Source organism: Botryllus schlosseri, chromosome 2 (genome assembly GCF_051294905.1).
Source record: "Botryllus schlosseri isolate E-star chromosome 2, Bs_hap1, whole genome shotgun sequence".
Classification (NCBI taxonomy): domain Eukaryota; kingdom Metazoa; phylum Chordata; class Ascidiacea; order Stolidobranchia; family Styelidae; genus Botryllus; species Botryllus schlosseri.
Window position 1 is genome coordinate 20,648,512 of NC_137237.1, and position 21,212 is coordinate 20,669,723.

At 40.8% G+C, this 21,212-nt stretch overlaps 2 protein-coding genes and 1 non-coding gene across 4 annotated transcripts; all 3 read right to left on the reverse strand.

Annotated features, from left to right (window-relative positions):
- Nucleotides 1–2,290: 2,290 nt before the first annotated feature.
- On the reverse strand, nucleotides 2,291–2,982 carry LOC145456629 (uncharacterized). Its single transcript, XM_080334737.1, has one exon. It carries the CDS (start codon nucleotides 2,848–2,850, stop codon nucleotides 2,329–2,331), a length of 522 nt encoding a protein of 173 aa, XP_080190863.1. The 5' UTR covers nucleotides 2,851–2,982; the 3' UTR covers nucleotides 2,291–2,328.
- Nucleotides 2,983–8,940: 5,958 nt separating this feature from the next.
- Nucleotides 8,941–20,886, reverse strand: LOC145434093 (uncharacterized). 2 transcript variants are annotated; one of them, XM_080311390.1, is made up of 3 exons: nucleotides 20,645–20,886; nucleotides 13,272–13,404; nucleotides 8,941–9,667 (listed from the first exon to the last, which is right to left on the reverse strand). In XM_080311390.1, the coding sequence occupies exons 1-3, from the start codon at nucleotides 20,819–20,821 to the stop codon at nucleotides 9,507–9,509; spliced, it is 471 nt and encodes a 156-aa protein (XP_080167516.1). In that variant the 5' UTR covers nucleotides 20,822–20,886; the 3' UTR covers nucleotides 8,941–9,506. The 2 variants fall into 2 exon arrangements, with proteins under 2 accessions (XP_080167516.1, XP_080167517.1); XM_080311391.1 differs by lacking the exon at nucleotides 20,645–20,886 and adding an exon at nucleotides 16,427–16,804.
- On the reverse strand, nucleotides 17,295–17,367 carry Trnak-cuu (transfer RNA lysine (anticodon CUU)). Its single transcript has one exon. It is a non-coding gene; the product is annotated as a tRNA-Lys (tRNA).
- Nucleotides 20,887–21,212: the final 326 nt, after the last annotated feature.

The following is a 21,212-nucleotide window of genomic DNA, read 5'->3' on the forward strand; positions in this document are numbered from 1 at the left end:
TATGTGCATGGAGAAAACGTGAACCGTGTTCGAAAGTGTGATTTTACCGCGTTGGTTAACTCGATTCGATCATACGGTATCGACTGGAATGGTGTTTTTAGTGTCATAAGCATTGCAGCGATGAAAAGTGACATTCGTTCGATTGCATTGTACAGAGATTTAACAACAGACATCTTGAATACTCACTACAGTACATTGATAATTGACTGGGTAAGAAGAAAATTCATTCGTGTCGTTTGTCACTTGTGAACGGCATCCTTTCTTACAGAACTCCTGTAAAGTTTATTTCAATCCAAGTCTATTCACGCGGGTCATCAGGATTATACAAAGACTGTTAACTCACTCAATACCACGTGCCTAATTCTATAAATATCGACGGGTTTGTTGATGACTCCCACTTTATCAAACGATATGGCATCGAACAGCGTCAACACTATGCAAGTCGGAGCAACTTCAAATTTTCACGTCGGCGTCAAATTCGTCTCATCACCCAAAAGAGGTGGCGTTAGCCAATATCTCAAAGGTATATTCATCGATGGCAATAACGAAGAGATATCTTTCACGTGTTTCAATCGTGATTTGTTCGGGAACCTTGAGAAAGCATTCACCAAACGAAAAAAACTCATGGTCAAATCCGGTTGGGTTCAAATTGATAAATTTACTGGAAAACCTGCTGTATTACTTGGTCGGGCTTCGTCAGTAACTCTACATGGAAAATCGAGACATACGACTGAAGAATACCCATTATTGACCTGTGAATCGGTATACGGAAATAAAGATGAATACGTCTCGATCACCGCTACTTGTGTTTCTCGAGAGGAGAAGATGGTCAATTCTGGTGCCGGAAAGGAGTTGAAATTATACAGTTTTACATTGAAGGATGATACTGGCGAGGTGGTTTTGGATCAATGGAACAAAGCCTCGCTCGTACCCGGGAAGAATTATCAACTCACTCGTGTTAAAAACTGTGTCGGCAGCTTGAAAATCGATCAGTTAACTAGACTTGTCGAATTGAAAGAATAGTTTGCATATTTGTATACCACAATACAATATTTCATTTTCACGTAAAATGTATGACCTATGTGTTTCGACAACTGGGTTAGCGCGGTGTTGTTCTACTGATCGAGGTGTGAAAATTGTGCTATCGCGATGAAGTTGCGACTGTGAACAGCAGACTATTCTGTAGGCGCGAAACAGCGAATAAGCCGAAAGTATTATTCCGCTAGCAATCAATAGCGAGGAAAGAGAACACGATCGGTCATTTGACACGACTAAACTACGATGTCATATATAATAATTTACGATCAAACTATTTCGCACTGAATGGAATAGTGTAATATTCGATAGTAGCGGTTGGCCGGGAAACAATCCCACACGCAGATCATTCGAAATATAGGTCGCACTGCGTAAATCCTCTTACAAGCCCCGTTTCCGTTTGTGCGGTTATTGTTGGTGACTATTCAACACCACGCGAGAGATGTCTGAAAGTACGAATCACGACCGCACCCATAAGAACACATGGCGAGTCACCAACACAGCCTATACGCGAAAGCACGACATGCGAAAGTACGACGTGCGAGAGATGCCTTTACCCGAAAGGGCGACATGCCACCACGAGTTTTCGATGCGATGTGCGAGAGATGCCTATACCTGAAAGTGCGACATGCCACCGCGAGTTTTCCATGCGATGTGCGAGAGATGCCTATACCTGAAAGTGCGACATGCGAGCGCACCCATAAGAACCAATGGCGATGTGTGAGCGGAAGGGGGGTCTAAAAGTGCGATATGCCAACACGAGTTTCCAGGCGATGTGCGAGCGGGCCCATAAGAACCCCACCCACCTCACGACCGATCATACTAACTACTGCAGGCCAAGGGTTAAAAGGACGAGCAAGACATATTCCTAGCGAAAGGATGGTTGACATAACTGGACGCGACACACGCTTTCTCCGTGCACATGTTGCTGAAGAAGAAATCACCGTGATACAGGGGCTATTTCACGCCGTTCGTATAGCAATTTCACTCAACACCAATGCAAATTTATTCCAAAACTACTTTCTACTTTTCAAAATCCAAATTGTAAGGTAGAAAGGAAGTATCCTAGTCTAAAAACATAACCACTTGAACAAGTTTTGTGCAGGTATACAAAACCTACTTGTGAACTCGAAAAATGTGTCACATGCACAATTGCACATGCACAATGCACATACAGACTCGATCGCCATTCAGTTGCGTAAACCTTTCATGCCATACTGATCGAATTCCAATTCAAGCTGCGCTAGGTCGTTGATTTAAAATTTGGCAAGTGTTTTTATTAGTCGGCAGCATTCATGACTTTCGGTTCCTCGCACGAGCGTCCAACACTCTGTAAAATTCCAGGCCTATTTTCAATGTCAGACTTATGCATATAAATGACACCAGTCCTATGAAGCAGTTGTATAGCCAGTTGGAATTCGACGAAGTGTCCAATGGTCTTCGACGAAAAGCCGGACGGTGTGTTTTCGCAGAACTCTCCAGCCTCACAGTCTTTCCTTCGTGTGCTGGCTTGTAACATTCGAATTCCTCGTCTGTCATATCGACCTGTCTCATTTCCGCGATATCCAATTCACGCTGGCTTTCGAGCTGTTTCAGCAGGTAGAGGCGTCTGTTATCCAATGCCCACCAGTTATCCCTCTTCCACGTGACCCTAATTGTGGGAATGTCGTCGACGCTAAGCTTCTTTTTCAAAATCCTTTCATAGACTGATACTAAGGATTGGTCGTTGCTGAAATGATCGGATATGGTTTCCGTCGTATAACGAACTTCTGACGGCTTTATCCAGATCACGGGATCAAATCGACGTCTGGACATTCTATTCAGGAAGTCTATACTACAGTACAAAAAGTCTGTACAGTGTACTGTACAGAGTACATATGTCCTCGGATTCCGTCACAGTTTTATAGTTCCCCGACGGAGGTATAGCGCATGCTAAATCATCACTGAACGGCTGATGTCGGCCTACCGTAATTCAATCGGTTGATTATTAACATCCATCGATGTTGACAGACGTGACGAACGGCTTCATTTAATTTAAAGCTATGTCACTCGTTAAATCTCATGTTAAAATCTACATGACTGACTACTAGGGTTACCATACGTCTGCTTTTAAGAGGAGATCTGTCCTCTTTTTTTTAAAAACTTTTTTGAAAGTGTCCTCGGAGGACGCCCAAATGTCCTCTTTTTTGATAATTTTTCCTCTTTTTTGAAAATTTTGGTTAAATACAGGTTAAAATTCGACTGAGATACAGGAAATCATTACTAAAGTAACCTTCCGGCGGCTATTCCGGGAGTTGAGCCGGAAAGGTGATCTATTTTTTTAGTCATCGAACGGAGAATTCAAAAAAGTGTTTATTTCTGGAGTCGAGTCGGAAAAATGACCTTTTTTTCAACCGACCACAAGGTCGGGGCAAATTTATCATTTTTTCCGGATTTTACTCCAGTAAGTATGAAAGTTTGAAAACATGTTCTCTTTTCACATTTCCAACATATGGTAACCCTACTGACCACACCGCGGTCATGTCAAGTCGTCAAACGTCTATCAAAGGTTGATACACCAGCTTGCAATATAGGCCTAAAGGCCTAAGCACTAAGCACTAAGCAAGCACAAAGTAGCCTGCACAGTGCACATATGCACAGTTTCACACGCTCATATGAAATATAGGGTTGACTGCATTAATAAATTATTACAAACATTATCCACCATACATCTGATGACATTCATGTCCCGTCCAACACTATTCTCCGTGACCCCCTCCCCCTTGGCCTATTTTCGAACCCCAGATAACCCCACCACCACCATACACACAATCGACGAAAAAACAAGGCAGAGAAAAATGTACACTGTACAGCAGTGGTTCCCAAAGTGGGCGCCAGCGCCCCTGGAGGCGTTCGCGAGCGTTAAGGGGTCGCTGGTCATGAAATAAGCGATTGGGGGGGCGTTTGCTATAAAAGTGGGCGATAGGGGGCGCTGAGAACAAAGGGGGTCGTGCAGTAGGTTTAGAAGGCAACTGCTGCGTAGTGTTGAAACGATTGATAAATAGAGCAGCTAAATTCGCAGTAAACGCGCAGATTCGATTCAGTCAGGGCAATTTAGGGTAAGGTTACTATATTTTGTGGATCAAATTCTGGACCTTCTTCAGGGCCCCCTAGAGGATTTCACAATAAGGTACGAACACATTAGTGTCACTCAACATGACGTCACACCAGCGAAGCTTCGCCTGTAGACTGTATACAGGAGTGACGTGAAACATAGATTTTGAATTGGGCCATCTCTAATATGAGCGCTGGTGATTGCTTGGGTCTACAACAGATTTTCTGACGGGCCGGATGAAATCGTCTAGTGGACCTTATCCGGTCCACCGGTTGTGTGTTTGACAGCTCTGTTAAACAGTGTTGGGATCAAGTCACTACCTTCGAGTCACGAGTCATTTCGAGTCATTGCGCATTTTGACTCGAGTCAAGTCAAGTCAATCGATTTTCGAAGGTGACTCGAGTCAAGTCAAGTCACTCGATTTTTGGAGGTGACTCGAGTCAAGTCGAGTCGAGTCAAGTCAAGTCAAGTCAAGTCAAATCACGAGTCAAGTCACAATTCAAGTCAAGTTGCCTTTTCCAAGTTAATAAGCATGATTACGTCATTGCATTTTGCTAGCTGTCTGAAATACAGGTTGAGTGGTCATTGTTTTTTTTTACCGATGAACGAATATAGAGTTAAATATACACGCTGTATCGCTCACATATAGGCTACGTAGAACTACTAAACTACGTAAGTAATTGCATACCCTCAGTTTATAGTCACCTTCCAAAATAGAGAATAGAGAAAGGAATTGATAGGATGCAATAAATTACCTATTTACGAGCCTGCGCCAATTGGTGGGGACTATATGTAAACTATATTCGAATTCAATTTTAATAACACAAGAGGTTGGTTAAGGTAAGAACAGAGAAGTGAAATATACATTTTTCTATCAAATTACTTTACTATACTAGTTTACGACAAAGTAAGCTGTAAGCTTCGACTTCGTTTGCGGTCAATATATTTGTGAGAGTGAGAAAACAATGGAGGCTCAGTAAAACGCACGATCATTGAATGATTGGTCGCTCTCGCGGGTTACAGCAGCGTTTCGTGAACAATTCGACATACGTGAGATACAGTGACTTTTATCGACATCGATTACTTGATGACTTGAAATTGACTCGTGAATTTTGCTCCGAGTCACGAGTCAATCCTCATTTTTGATACGCCGAGTCAAGTCAAGTCAAGTCATTTTAGCAAAGTGACTCGAGTCAAGTCAAGTCATACGAAAAAGGTGACTCGAGTCTGACTCGAGTCAAGTCATGACTCGAGTCATCCCAACACTGCTGTTAAACCGTTCGGTCGGTGCGGTTGTCTGGTTGTGGGGTGTAACCAGGTCCGAAACAACATTTTTATTATCCCCCGTCCGCCCAAAAAAGCAGTAATCTTGGGCCCACCATAGGGTAATCGATGCAACTACTTGCGGGTTTACTATATGCATCTGCTTGTTACAATTTGTGAATGAAGTCTGCCAATAATATTGGTTCTTCCATATATTCCTATAAGATATACCAGTAGAATGTAGATTACACAGCCGGTGGTTCCCAACCTATAATGGCCGTGAGCTCATTTCCAATTTGAAAATGTTCCGGGGTCCAGCTCGAAAAATGATGGGCTGATTAATAAAAAAGTCAGCTTGCCAAACTTACTCACTGCCTATTTTAGAAGCTGATGACGTCCAACATCTTCGCGATGCTCAGAATAAAGGCAAACGACCCCCAGGTTTAGAACAACTGTCTTTGACCAAACATCCAAGCGGCCTTAATCAACTCTAGGAATAAACAGTTCTCTTATAATCGCGATTACAATTAGACTTATTATTATACTTATTTTCATTTATTTTTGATTGCATTTTGGCGAAGGTGATACGTGGTCCCCATATTAATATCTATATACGGTGTATGAAATCGCATAATAGCCATGCTGGCATAGTAGCTAGTTTGTTTGTTTTATTGAACAATTGTGATGATCATTATTCGCGTTCTTCCAAATTCACAGATCAGATCGCTGGCTGCAAAATATGACCTCGCGGGCTGCGTGTTGATGACCCCTGATATAGTGAAAAACGAGCAAAGCTTGGTATACAGACGTTAATCATTCTCACGGTGATGAGACTCCACTGTGATTTGATATGAACTGAACTTTTGGCTGTATTTATTTCTCATTCACAATTTCATTCAATTTCCAAGTTTTTCCGAATTCAGTAATTCTAATTCTAATTTTAATCTAATTTGGAAAAGCTATGAAGCTCTAATTCTAATTTTAGTCTAATTTGCAAAAAGCTGTATAGCTGTAATTCTAATTGTAATCTAATTCGAAAAAGCTGAAAAATTTCTAGTTGTCCAAGTCTGACTGGAGTCGGATTGACTTTTTCGTCGTTGCCCTTCCTCGCTCATATTTGATAGAACGTGTTTTTGGTGCCGTGACAAAGTTTCTGACTCACAGCAGAAACCGACTTGACAGTACGGGACGTGGGCACTGAAGATTTTTAGAATGAGCTTGCTCTTATCAAAAGTAAAAAGTAAAAACTCGAACCCAATATCTCGAGGATGATGATAATAATACCCCAGCTTCATCCGTCTCATTCTTAGCTGCAATAAATGCAGAACAGCTTTCGTTTTATGATTTAGGCGTGGTGAGGGAGTGTCGGGGGGGGGGGGGGGCTGGCACTTAATTTGTTGTCCAGGGGGCGGTAGCTAAAAAACGTTTTGGGAAAAACTGCTGTACACTTATGTCAAATATACGCAGGTATAATCTTATGACCTCTCTATTGTTATGTTCGTGCATTTTACGTTGGTATCGTTTCTCTTATGTGTCTAGGATTAGTAATTACCGCCAATCATTATTTCCTCGTGTGTCGTGCTTCGTTTTTATACCCTGTGTTCTGTTGTCTCGTGGTCTTTCGTTTAACTGTACTCTGGATCGTGTCGCTTGTCTTAAAGTTATTCTGCTGATAATATACTGATTTCATATTGCAACCTCGTCGTATTGAGTTATTGTTCAAACAAGATCAAGAACATAACAATTGGTGTCAGAAGTCGGATTCATATTTATTTCTGCGACTGAGATACATCATGGAAGCAAGTATATTGAAAATTCTTGAGAAGCAGCAGGCAATGATGGCCTACATGAAACAATGGCAAAAGTCATGACAGAAATGGCGCGATTGACGCAGAGGTTGAATCCCGGTGCGTCAACATCTGAAGCTATTGCAACCTCGTCGTATTGAGTTATTGTTCAAACAAGCTCAAGAACATAACATCTATACATGCCTACTATCAATATGCAGAACATGATATCGCGAGAGCGAGTCACCAACATTTCATTTTATCGCAATCTTGTGGGGTTTTGATCTTATGAGAATTTCAATAATATCTGTCTGACTGACACTGCATATTTTTCAGCATTCGAATGTTCTGGCATTTCCTCAATATTGGTAGTTGCACATATTCACTCCATCTATATTTATGCTTTGTTAGCCGATGTCACAAGATTTGCCGCTAGACCTGAGGAAGGGGGTATATTCGAAAATTTAGGGTACCTAATTAATGATGATGCATCTCAGGGTGGGCCCATTGTTAATCACTTTGTTGCATGTTGTTTTTCGTGACCTCCCATCAGGATTGTCGGTGTAGCTGTAGAGAAATTGAAAATATATTGGAATCACCCAAACGATTAGAAAAATTTTCTTTTTGAATTTGAATTTCTCTTGAATTAAAATCTCTCAAATACTTAGGATCCAATTCGTAAATCCAAATTGCATGTTGACTACCGTCAAGGTCAACACATGCTAATCAAAACACGTGCAAACGGCCGCATGTTTATTCTTATTATGGTTGCATTTAAAACAAGCGGCGTTTAAAACACTTTGTTTTAAACTTGGCAACTTTGTTTTGTTTTAAACAAACTCTTTTTAAAAAAAATTGTACTTTTTTCAAGTTGTGAAATTATGCCATAATTGTGTAAATACTTTCCCAAAAACATGCTTTATGAGCCTACGGACAATTACTACCGGATATAGCCGACGTATAGCGATATGGGATGGTTGGAACCCTCAAAATAGTCGGTTAAACAACAATAGTACAGATACTTCGTCAAAGGAGCTATTTTTACCCTATATTTTCATTTGTCAATGCCCTTCCACTATGACGTCACAATTGAACATTCATGACGTCATAGCTGCTTAAGTAAAAAATCATGTTTTAAACAAGGGCTTTTAAACGTGTTGTTTTATATTGATTTTTGCTTTAAATGCAACCCTAATTCTTAGACGGCCGCAACTTGGCCATCCCTGATCAAGCATACTAGGAAATTTTATGATTATAGAAGTCGGATTTCAAAAAGGTAGTTACGTCAGGTCCCCGGCATCTGTACAATGCATCTTAATAGTTTGGAATATCACTTTCCTAAAATTTGTAATCGACAATTTGATATCCACAATTTCTACATACGAAAGTTTAAAAAATTCACGAAGGTCTCACTCCCCGACTGGGAACCACTGAATTATATCTATACAGTCGTAGAGAAAATACACAAGACAGAAATAGAATTGACTAGGCCTGATTTTGACATAAATCTCCTGACTGAACATCTTCCGTTGAACACAATATCTTCCATCTTGGCGTGTACGACATATTTCCTTCATAACATCGGCTGACAACTATATAAAGTTCGATCTCTGCGTGACTGCTGGAGCGTGATGCGTTTGTGTAAATTTCAATACATTGCAGCTCCATTACGGTGGCGTTCTGAAGCAAACGGCTACAGCCAATTTTTTTTCGTTTTACCCTTCAATTTGAAACCACATTATTTTTATAGTGCAATGCCCCTTTAAGATCACGATTCTTTATCGTCAACAAGTAAACAAGTAGAATTAGTGGGCAATATTGATACAATGCAGAATATAATTTCAGGAAATTGGTATGGGGGGGGGGGCGCATATGACCCACGGCCCAAATATTTAACATAAATTGTTCGAAGCAAAACATTGATTTGTCGACACACCATTCGCTTGTTGGAGATACATTGAAGTATACCCCACAAAAAGCTATGAATCGGAGTGTGAATACCATATAGTACCTCTAGTAGTTGGTTAACAAACAGGAAGTTGAGTCCAAATTGGAAATTTTCGATTAAATACAATAATGATTTCGAATAGTGTATATTATATGTAGTCTTTCAAAAGCAATCTATACCTATACATGATCAAGAACAAGTGCAATTCATGTTATTAAAATCAATTTTGTCGGTTTATGTATGGGGGTGTCATATTCACAATTGTTTTTCGCCAAAATACGGCATTTGAATGTGAACAAAGATTTGAACCATTCGCTACCATTGCAACGCGTGCGGCAAATATTTCTTCTTCTGTACTGGAGTATTATCAAATTTACGATCAATCTGGTCCGTAAACCAGTGTCCGGCATAAAGATTCGTAACTTATTTTCCCAGTCCCAAGCTGATCGGCGTCTGATATCAGCTCATCTGCTTCCTCCGGAGAAAGGCTGTCTCCCAACGTCGTCAAGATCTCCCTCAATTGGGAACTATCAATTTGACCTAAAAATACTTGAGTTTTAGTAAGAGATGTGATAGACTATAAGTAACTTGTAAACTATAATCAGGGATATATAGAACTGACTATAATTAGTTTGTTTGTTTGTTTTATTCGCACATACACAGTGGTGCTTATCGCAGTGGCGGCTCGTCCTATAGGGCAACTGGGGCATTGCCCCACCTAAAATTCTGTTCAATAACAATGATTTACTATTTATATACGCTCAGCAATCAATATATAGCGAAATCACGGCAAAAATCGCATTCTTTTTGTGCTTTCGCTTGTAAATGCCCATATATAGCGAAGTCTCTACGAAAATCGAATTATCTTCTGTGTTTTCGCTTTGTAAATGCTTAACCGGGGCTTGCCCCGGTAGCGCTCATAATAAGCGTTCACTGTCTGTTCTCTCAAAGCCGCTCATAATAAAGAAACGGTGAACCACTCTCTCTTATTCATCTAATTACCAGAGATGAGCATGGATTAGGATTAGGTTTTGAAAAAACAGGATTTGTGAAATTTTGTCGGATTTGGATTGGATTTGGATTAGACATTTTTTTCAGAACGGATTAGGATTTGGATTGGATTTACCTATTTTCTGGGAGATTGAAATGTCGTGTGGCGAATGGCGACAAACTTTATTCAGATCAGTTATTAATGTACTTATGGTTACTAAGTTATCTTGAATCAAGTGAATCGTTGGTTGTGAAAGAAAATTTTCGAATCCCTCCATTGCATAAATTAGTATTTTTTCTGAATTTCCAGTTGGAATCGGATTAGGATTGGACATGGAGTTGAATAAGAAAAAGTTATGGATTAGGATTTGGATTTGGATTTGAAGGTTCGGATTTGGATTGGATTAGGACATAGAAATTTCAAATCCGCTCATCTCTGCTAATTACCGAGCAACCGGGGCAACTTGACAAGTCGCCCTGCCAGTGTGATGTAGCAATGGTATATAAACCTGAACTATGTTACCGTCCTATGCGTTGGGTCGACCTTTGCTGGTATAAGGCGATTTTGACGGTGTTTCGCAACATAATAATTCTTGAAACTTGGTATGTTATGTCGTGATGGTGGTATTTAACACTGCTCCAAGTTTCAGGGTTGCTACTTAAAGTTTAGGGTAGTAATTTCGTTTCCAAAGTTGACTGTGTGCTGATCCGTCTTGTATCGCAAACAGATTTTACTCAAAAGCGGGTATTGGTCTCCATTGATTTTGACGATGTTCCATACCGATATCGGTGATGACATTTGGCATAGTAAGTCTTAATATTATAACGAACGCTGTACCAAGTTTTAAGTTTATCACCGAACTATATGTGGTGGTAATTTCATTTCTAAGTCGAGTGAGAGCTGACTCGTCATTTATCGCTAACAGATTTTACGCAAAACCGGTATTGGTCTTTATTGATTTTAACGATAGGCCTACTCCGTATCTAGATCGGTGATGAGCTTTTGGACAGTATGTCTTGATTTTAGTAACGAAGCTGTGCGAAGTCCCGAGGTTGACACTCAATGATTAGGGCTGTAATTTCGTTATCGAGGTCGAGTATGGTAGAGATATCTGACAGATAGGCCTAACTACCGCATTGCGGATTTCACGCAAAAGCCAGTGTTGGTCTGTGCTAATTTTAACTGAGTTTCATACTGAGATAGGGGATGAGATGATGATCTCATGAAACAGTTTACTAAGATTCTATTTACTTTATTTTATATTCTCCAATATCAATTTCACCGTGAAATTGTGGCCTTCAAGCCATTTGCTTACAACCCCCTGTCAAGCGGGATAGCTAGTTCGTTTTCGATGACGGCTAACAGCTGATGACTAGATCAGCCTATTCCTCAATTCCTATAGTTGAAGAATCGCTTTCTTTCAACTTTGCTGAAGTAATTAGGCTCGATGCGTTAGATGTGCTCATGATTCTCAACGCTCTCATTCTGGGTATTCCAGATTTCAATGAGCTCGTCATTAAACTTTTTGCAACTATGAAGCGAGTGGCGCAGTTGGTTAAAACACTGCAGTCACGACACCAATGGTTGGTGGTTCGAGTCACGGCTTTGCCATGTTTCTATGTGTCGGAGGTTTATCTGGGCTCCTCATCGCCGATCCCGCTGTAACACAGCGCATTGAAAAGCCCAGACGAAGAGAGAGCCGAACTCTTGAAAGATGGCAGCTAAAGATCGCGTTCCAGGAGCAAAAAGCACAAAGACTTCTGACATTTATGAAATTGATGTACTGGGCGCAAATGACTATAATAGCGATAAGCGCCAATGATGTAATAAAACAAACAAACAAACAACTATGAAATCACGCCGCGCGCAATAGGCCTACTAATACAATGTTACAATATGCAGGTATCAACTACTGTACTTAATATTTTCTTTCGAATAATTTGAAATACGTAAGCTATATTAACCATGCCTAATGTCTATACCCCATACAAACCGTGTGTGACCACCACGAAGTCACATTTTCACGTAGGAATACACTATTGTGGCGTCATTTATACAATTAAAATCGCGTGCATCCCTTGCCCCACCACCCGATATTGTCACGAGCCGCCACTGGCTTATCGCCTCTATACGGTCATTTGCGCCACGACATTAATTTCAGTTATTTCAGTCCTTTGTCTTTGTAATGTTTCGGACGACTTCCATTCTCGCTCTCTTTCACCATCGGTCACGCTCGTATTTCATGCGCCCATATCTTGTACTTTGCTGCCGACTTTTGGCTCGGCTCACCTTCACTCTGGGCTTTGGAAACACTGCTATTGCAGTGAGGTCAGCGATGAGGCGCCCAGAGAAACCTCCGACACATAGCAGTTGGTCCGAACCGGGATTCGAACCACTGCCATTGCTGTCGCGACGCTGGCGCTTAACCACTATAATTAGTAAACATTGCTTCGTCACAGTTAATTCGCATATGTCGACAAGGGTTGCATTTAAAACAAAAATCAATTTAAAACAAACACGTTTAAAACAGCCATTGTTAAAAATATATTTTATTGCTTTTTTAGCCACAACGTCACGAGACTTAAATTGTGACATCACAGTGGATTGATACTGTCATATTGCTCCTTAAGAATTACAAGGGTCAATATAGGTCTTTTGACGAAAAAGGTTGCCAAACACTGTCTTAAACGGACCAAAGAATATATCTTTAACCAGGACTACATCGTCTTGCAGCAGTTTTACGGTCGGCTGTCATCATCATGATCATCAGAACATTCATTCCGTACCAATGATTTATATCTACTACGTACTATAGCTGTTGAACAGACTATATCGAGGGTTCCAACCATCCCATATGGTATAGGTGGGCTATAATCGTCGTCCGTAGGCTGATACAGCATGTTTTGGAAAGTATTTACACAATTATGGCATAATTATGCAACTTGAAAAAACACAATTTTTTTTTAAGTTCTTTGTTTAAAACACTGTTTAAAACATGTTTTAAACAACCATTTGTTTTGAATGCAACCCTTGCTGGTGCTTATTTAAAACGACTAAACGAGGGGTCACGTCTGGATTGGCCACCACACGCACTTGCAATCCTACATCTAAGTTACCACATATAAGCCTACAACTACAGTATTATACAAATACCTGTTCCCAGCTGATCAAATCGCCTGAACGACTCCAAGAGCTCATCATCAGGGTTTCCGCTGACTAAAGATTGCTTCAATAACCTCAGAAATGCTTCCCATTCCACGATGCCTTTGCCATCCGGATCAACAACCTGTAAGGAAAAGAAAACACGAGACACATTAGAAACCACATGGTTCAATACGTCGAGCAAGCTCCATGGATATTATCCAATCTAGTAGCTCACAAATTTCGTATTACCGCCCGTCTCAGCGTATATATAGGCTGAATGAAATCCCCAGAACTAGAATAATTCAGCTATGAAAGTCTTCAACGTCGTATAGGCGAGAACCGCTATATAAATACAAATATATACAGTATACACATCAAATGAATGTCTTGTAACAATGTGCCAAGTGGGAATTGTCGGGTTAAACTTCCAGTCGCGGTAATTGAAGATTAAGAAACAATGATCCAAGGTCATTAAAATACTGAAGAGCTTGGAGGTACAGAACTTTAATATAGAATAGAATATTCATATTGAAATGAACCCTAATATCACTGAACAAAAATACTGAATGTGTCATGCGACGTAGGCCTACTGCATTTCCATAGGCTACATTAAATGCTATAAATTACACAGGAGGTGGTCAATAACGAAAGACTTCTACTTTTCGGAGTACTCAAGTAGGCTTTTCCTAATTGCACTACTGAAAAGTGATTAGGACTTTATTCTACTTCCGCATCGTCCTTTTTAGCAGCTTTCTGTTTTCGGCAAAACTAGGCTTGGAAAACCTATTCTACTTTTTCATATTCTACTTGGAATTGGAAATCGTTACGTCGACTTGAGGAGATACTTTTACTTCTACTTCTACTAGAGCAGCGGCTCTCAAACTTTTTTTAGACACGTCCCCTTTATGACAGTGAAAAATTTCGCGCCCCTTATCGTCATATCACAAAATGCAATCGGAATGCAGGAAATCCCAACGGATAGTTACGTGGCAGGGAAGGTTATGACTTATCATGACAGTCATGACTATTGACGAGAGAATTATCAAATATGAAATTCGGAGTATAAACAGAGCAATAACTATGAATTGGAGGTAAATCGCGCGGAGTGCGAATAATTTTTTCAGTTGATCGCAGCTTCGCGCTCCCTTCCAGATGCTTTCACGCCCCCCGTTTGAGAGCCACTGTACTAGAGTATCAACTTCTTTGACCGTCTCTGGAATTAGCCTACACCAATTCGATTTTTCGACAGATATGGATGTTGGCAATACAATGCTTTTGTAAGTATGTTAATGCATATACCGCCGAATCCTCAATAACGCGCAGTTGCGCACGCGCAAGGCTGACGAGAAACATTTCGCAGGAGACAGTTTGCATGCCTGGCGACGTTATGTAAAGTGATTGTGATCAACGTAAGGATTAGATATGTGTGCTCTCGACGCTCTGACTAGATCAGTGGTTCCTAACCTTATTTTAGGCCCGCCCCCTTTATTATACTGAAAAATTTCGCGCCCCCCTCATCGTCATGTCACAAAATCCAACCGAGATACTAGCAACTCCAGCAGATTTTTTGATGGCATGGAAGGCTATAACTGTTCATTAGAGAATTAAAAAATATGAAATTCGGTGTATACATAGAGAAACAGGCGTAAATTTTTTTCTTCAGTTGACCGCTTCTTCGCGCCCCCTTCCGAGCTTTCACGCCCCCATGTTGGGAACCACTGGACTAGATCCTCGGTAACGTGAGGGTCAGAACGGCCGCGAAGGCGAGAAGACTGGTTGTGTGGTTTTACTGGAACGTTTTGAAATGCATTGAACTGTATTACGTGTACTTAGTAAGGCTGTCTGTGTCTGTATACCTCCCGCGTACATTAACGGGGGAAGGTACACTTTTGTTGCGTCTAGCATCTCAAAATTTGGTGTGTGAGCTCATTATATAGTAATTTCTATGCTACGTAATATTTGGTTTCTCAGAATAACTCCTTGGGCCCATTATTATTTTTACGGGGGTCTTGTAATCGAAAGACCTGTACGATTGGAAGCCTCTCTTACGGTACCGACTACCGAGCCCGAACTTGCTGAACTAAGCTGTGTATAGCATTGTACAATGTACATTGCGTGCGTCTTGATCGAATAAAAATATAATCTGGCGAACCGCCAGTGGCGATTACGGTATTGATATAAATTCATGGCGAGGCACAAATGAATCTACCGCACCGATTACAATTGGCCTAACAATCCGACAATCGCAGCGCAGCGAGACAATTGTTATCGATGTAGTGAGCTGACGGTGTATTATGAATTGCGAAGTTGCGACGGCCAGCGTGTAGTGCAGTGCAAATACCTTCTATTACTGATGGAGCTGTTATGTATTTCCATACCTACCTCCAATTGAGGATGGATGCGCTTCTTACGTAGCCTGCGTGCTAGTCAGTCAATATAGTCAGCCCTCAAGATTACCAGACCACATTCTGACATGTCGACCTCGCCTACCGACACATGGAGCATTCATTTTTGTCGCATGCTTATACTTTGTTCTTTCTTTTATCCAGTGTGCTTGCACTTATTTACATGATATAGGCTGGGGATGGTGTGAACCTCTGAAAGCTTCAGGTTCGTGTGAACACGAATGTGAACGTAATGACGTCACGTGACGTCATGTTGCTAATTCCAACCCTACATTTCAGATTTCAGTGACGTGATAGCCTATATCTGGGCCGGCCAACCCGTGGCCCGCGAGAAGGTTTTGAGTGGCCCGCGAGGTAATTTCCGATATTTTTAATATCATCAAAACTGGATTGCACAGATTCTGAGCTTGCAAGGCCAACCAAAAATTTGATTAGTCTGGCCGCAATACTTGAGATGTGATGACTAAAATATCAGTTCCGACGCATTGACAGATCCATCAGCCATTCACATATTGGTACATCTTCGTACACTACAATAAAGCAGAATAATTTGCGATAGATTTATCAAAGGTAAAAATTTTCTACAAGCTTATTGCAATATGTTGTCACTCGTTTTCTTGTTTTTAATATTGTTGCCCTTTTGTGAAAATGGAAGAACACCTAATGTATCAGATTGAGTTTAACTATAGAGACCGTAGTTTAACTATAGTTTAACTATATTCGCGATTACAAGACAAAATGTCGTTCAACATATGCTACCTTGCGTTTGCGCTCGAAGTAAGACCGTCCACCGTGAAACCTATAGGCACGACATGATTGACGCATGTTGGTCACAGCTTTCGATATCGATATGTCCATGCCCCGAATAGCCCAGTCCTCGCAAACTTAGCCCAGCGATATACAGCAGGCCCGCAATATAGTCAAGTGATAATATTATTGACCTATGAACTTCAAAAAATTTTCGCGCTTCGCGCGGATAGTGGCCCGCGCAAAAGTTCGTCAATCGAATGTGGCCCTTGGGCCGAAAAGGTTGGTCAGCCCTGGCCTATATCAATGTCCACGATACCTATAGCGACGACCCGGGCCACATAATGCCACAATGCTGAAGTATATATTGACGTTTTAAACGTCGCCAAATGCATCAACCGGGGCAATCAAATGATATAATAATATTTAATCCCATAAAATCAATATCTTCCGTCGATTTGCCAACAATTTCGAAGAGGACTCGGAAGGGAATATATTCTTACGCCTTAACGGAAAATGTACTCGGCGACTTAGTTGTGGCCACATAATGCCACAATGCTGAAGTATATTTTGACGTTTTAAACGTCGCCAAATGCATCAACTGGGGCAATCAAATGATATAATAATAATTAATCCCATAAAATTGCTAATAAACCAATGATGATGATGAAAATCAATATCTTCCGTCGATTTGTCAACAATTTCGACGAGGACTCGGAAGGGAATATATTCTTACGCCTTAACGGAAAATGTACTCGGCGACTTAGTATTGCTACGTTGATATTGAGTAGAGTGTAAAACGGGTTTCTATACTTGCTACCGATTAAACCGATATTACCTACGCCTACGCCTCAAAACGTACCGAAATGTCTAAAAGTAGCGCCCAACGTGGGGCTCGAACCCACGACCGTTGGATTAAGAGTCCAACGCTCTACCGACTGAGCTAGCCGGGCGACGCCGGCTCGAGGGAAAACACATCTATTTATTTCGCAAAACTTTCTTCGAATCGATATATCTCCAAACTTTGCTTCGCCCAGTGCTGCTTTACCCCTATCGCCTGTACGTGTTGCAGTTATGTACTAGCGTTGTACGTTTGCGTTTAGTTCGAAAAACCATTCAAAAAAACTGGATGGCTCTGCTTTCGATTATTGTTTGTATGGACTGGTTCGTTCGTGTTCAATGGCCTTTCCAATCCATGTTATTTTCTTATTTAAGTATTTAAATCTATCGATCGTTTGCATGTTAATTGTTAATATTTCAGTTCGACAAACCACAGTATTCAAAGTGCAGAGTCGTGCTATTCATCGTTTCGAAATAATATGTCATTGGGACTATTGGGAGCCAAGATCAGACAGTTGACTAGGGAGCAGTGACTACTTGTGACCGCAGCAGTCTCTCGCTGGTGAAGGGGAACGCAGCAGCGCGACTGCAGTTGCAAATGTGCTAATTGATTGTTGGAAATAGAATCATCTTTTCAGAACCCAGGGGTTTGGATTTCGAACCCACACCTCTCCTAGGTATGCCACTGATGCGCACAACGTACGACCACAACATTCTCAATTCGACTACCGCTAATCGCGCCAAATTATATGCAGTCGCAGTCGCTCATGGTCAAGACAGGCGAGTTATCACCACTGCGCTATATCACGAGTCATATGTGCGAGTGCAGCGCGTGTCTTGTCCTCCAGCGGAACCACTGAGACTGGCTCATGGAACTCTGGGGTTGCCGGGAACCCCGGTTAAGAAACACTCCATTCGATATATAGTCAGGGTCAGGACACAGCGCCGTAGCACCCACACGATCCACAACCAATTAAAGGGCCTGCTTACAAAGAACATTCGTTATGGGGTATGGGCTGCTTTGCAAAATCGATTACCTGACTATAACTCAAGTCTGATAGGTTGAGTATTTGAGTCTCGATCATTATGACGTCATATACAATAAGAAAGACTGACTGTTAGGGCTGGGCAAAATCGAATACCTGACTCACGTATTATGCTTCGAGTCGAGTGTTCTAATATAACTCATTATGACGTCATAACACTATACAAGATGTCAATGTTCAAAAACGTACCTTTTATGCTACCACAAACAATATAACACTTGTTCTACGTCACATTAATGATACTTTGGTATTTTTTCGACCATACCGATTTCATTGCACTTTGTGACAATGTTGTGGGATGATCATGACTACGGAAATGTGTTATTTCCAGTAACGTTCGTAGCTTTGTTCTATATGATTCGTATGCTACGATACGGCCAATCGAGGTTTCAAGGCTTCCACAGTAGAAAATGATATCGAATCTATAATTATTGTTGATGAATTAACTTACAGTGGCCAGAGCGTATAATTTCAGTACTCGAAAAAATCGTTTTTTACTACTCGACTCTAATCATAAAAATTAATACTCGATTCAGATTCGAGTACTCGAATTATTGTGCCCAGTCCTACTGGCTGTATTGTACGCGTACTCGCGCATCTGTGTATATTTGAATGGGGTTGCCATGCGTCCACCTTTTTGAGATTTTTAAAAATGTCCTCCGAGTAGGGGTACGACTAAATGTCCTCCATTTTGGCAATTCGTCCTCCTTTACAGCTTTTATAGCTAAGATAATGGACAGATTGAAGTAAAAATGGGCATAAATGACGCTAAATAGAAAAGACGGACGTTCGAGCGGGAAATTCCTGGTCCGATCGAAAGTGACGATTTCAGTAAAAAAAGTAAACAGTGTGTAAATCGGAAGTCGAAAGAAAGTGACGACGTTTTTTATTGTTTTAGTCAACTCACCAAATTTCACAGCAAAAATAGCGAAATCGGCTGTTTTCAGTTTTGATCAACTAACTTATCTGATCTGGTAAAAGAGTCCTCCTTTCCCGATTCCAAAATGTGGTAACCCTATATTTGAAGAGCTTCTTGGAAGTGCAGAATTCATTTTACAATTGAATAGTGTATTCATATTGAAATGAACCCGAATATTTTCGACTGACACTCGTCAAGGCTAATAGTCAGCAACTAGTAGACAATGGGAAAGGACATTGTATATCAACAATCGTATCACAAAATATGACGTCACCAGCATCTGCGTATTTTATTTTTAAACCCTTTTCCTATCCTAAATATCAACGAGCTTCTAGTAAGCTTTTCAGTTTTTATCAATATCGGGAAATACTTAACTTTCCGACTCAACGGACCTTTAGAAGTAGATTGACGTAGCGGGCTATAAGTGCTGAAGCTGAAGGCAACTATTGGAACCAAATCTTAAATTTAAATCTCATCCTATACATCCATGATTCTCAGAAATAATTACAAGACACAGTCTTACATCAGGTATCGAGTTATATATATACAGTTGCACTTGTATGATGACATGGTTCATAAAAAAATTCAAACAGCCTTATCTCATGTCATGCGATAGTTTGTGACAATGCCAATTTCAGACTTGAAGAGCGAAATTTGAGGTGATCTATAGTACGCTGACCAGATCATAATGCTGATACTCAGAATCAGTAGGATGTACTAACCTGCATATTGCGACAGGTATTTTGACATTTTGCGCTTGAGTCGCCAGCTATAAGATTATCGATCATTAAGATTATCGACCATTTTTATCTAAGTAGAAAGTAGCGGTAACTCCGTAAATTTCTACTCAGTTTCAAATAGAAGTGGCAATACACGTCAAAACTACTTCAAGGCGAGGAAGAAGATGAATTTCAGAAATTAAATTTAGTCGATGGCTCGCATATACATTTAGCAATTATTCGGAGGCGGCCACCTTCGAATTTGCAAGACGTATACGCTATTCACGACTAATGCAAAATGACTAATGACACAGCAAGCAGGCGTCTTTTTCGAAAACATATTCAGTTACATGGATACATCGCCTATTTCGCCCAGTTGTCATGACAATTTCTCTCACAAACTACTTTCTGCAAAATCGAAAGTAGAAAAATAAGCTTATTGCTTAAAAAAAACTGTTGAGGAAAAGTGGAAGTATAGTTAATAAACAAAATTAACCGGGTAAGTAGTACACTGTCAAGTCGGCAAACCCGACTTGAGGACTCGTAAAAAGTTGAAGTACCTATTTCGTTACTGACCGCCTCCGCTTAACCTACACTCGTTTCAATCACTACTCGACTAGGTTTCGAGTGATCGAATCGTTTTTCTCGGCGTTGCCATCATATATAGGTAGCATATAGATCCACTAGCTGGGTTCTAACTACCCACCTTTATTCTCTCACGAATCCACGCCTCCGTAGGAACTTGGCCACATGCTCTTAAAACCGTTCCTAAATCAGTAGTAAGAATCGAGCCCTCCTTTCTGAAATCAAAGCTGTCGAAGTGGCGTCGAAAAGTAGACATTTGCTCATCGCTCAATTCTTCTGGGTTTAGTAGATCAGGCATAGTGATCAGACTGTCAATCTAGTAAGTTTTGAATATGAACCTATAACAGACGAAGTCGGGATCACAATAGTATCATTGGATGAAGAAATATCATTAGGAACAGATAGCATGTATTGGAATGAGTTCCTGGACTTCCCTTTTCACGTGGATTCTTTGGAAGATAACTGTGCAGAAAGCATAGTACATCTTGAATATGAAACGATTGTAGGGTAAAGTTCAGGCTGACGGTCTGCAGGTTTGAGTCCGTACTAGTTCGTCTCCAGAGTCACTTCCTATAAGTGCTGGAGGTATATGTAGTCTCCTCGTCGTCAACCGACCCGTATATGCGGTGTCAATGCCGTGTTATTAATCAGCATTGGCAGCTCAGGAATGAAATTATGAATACCGCCTA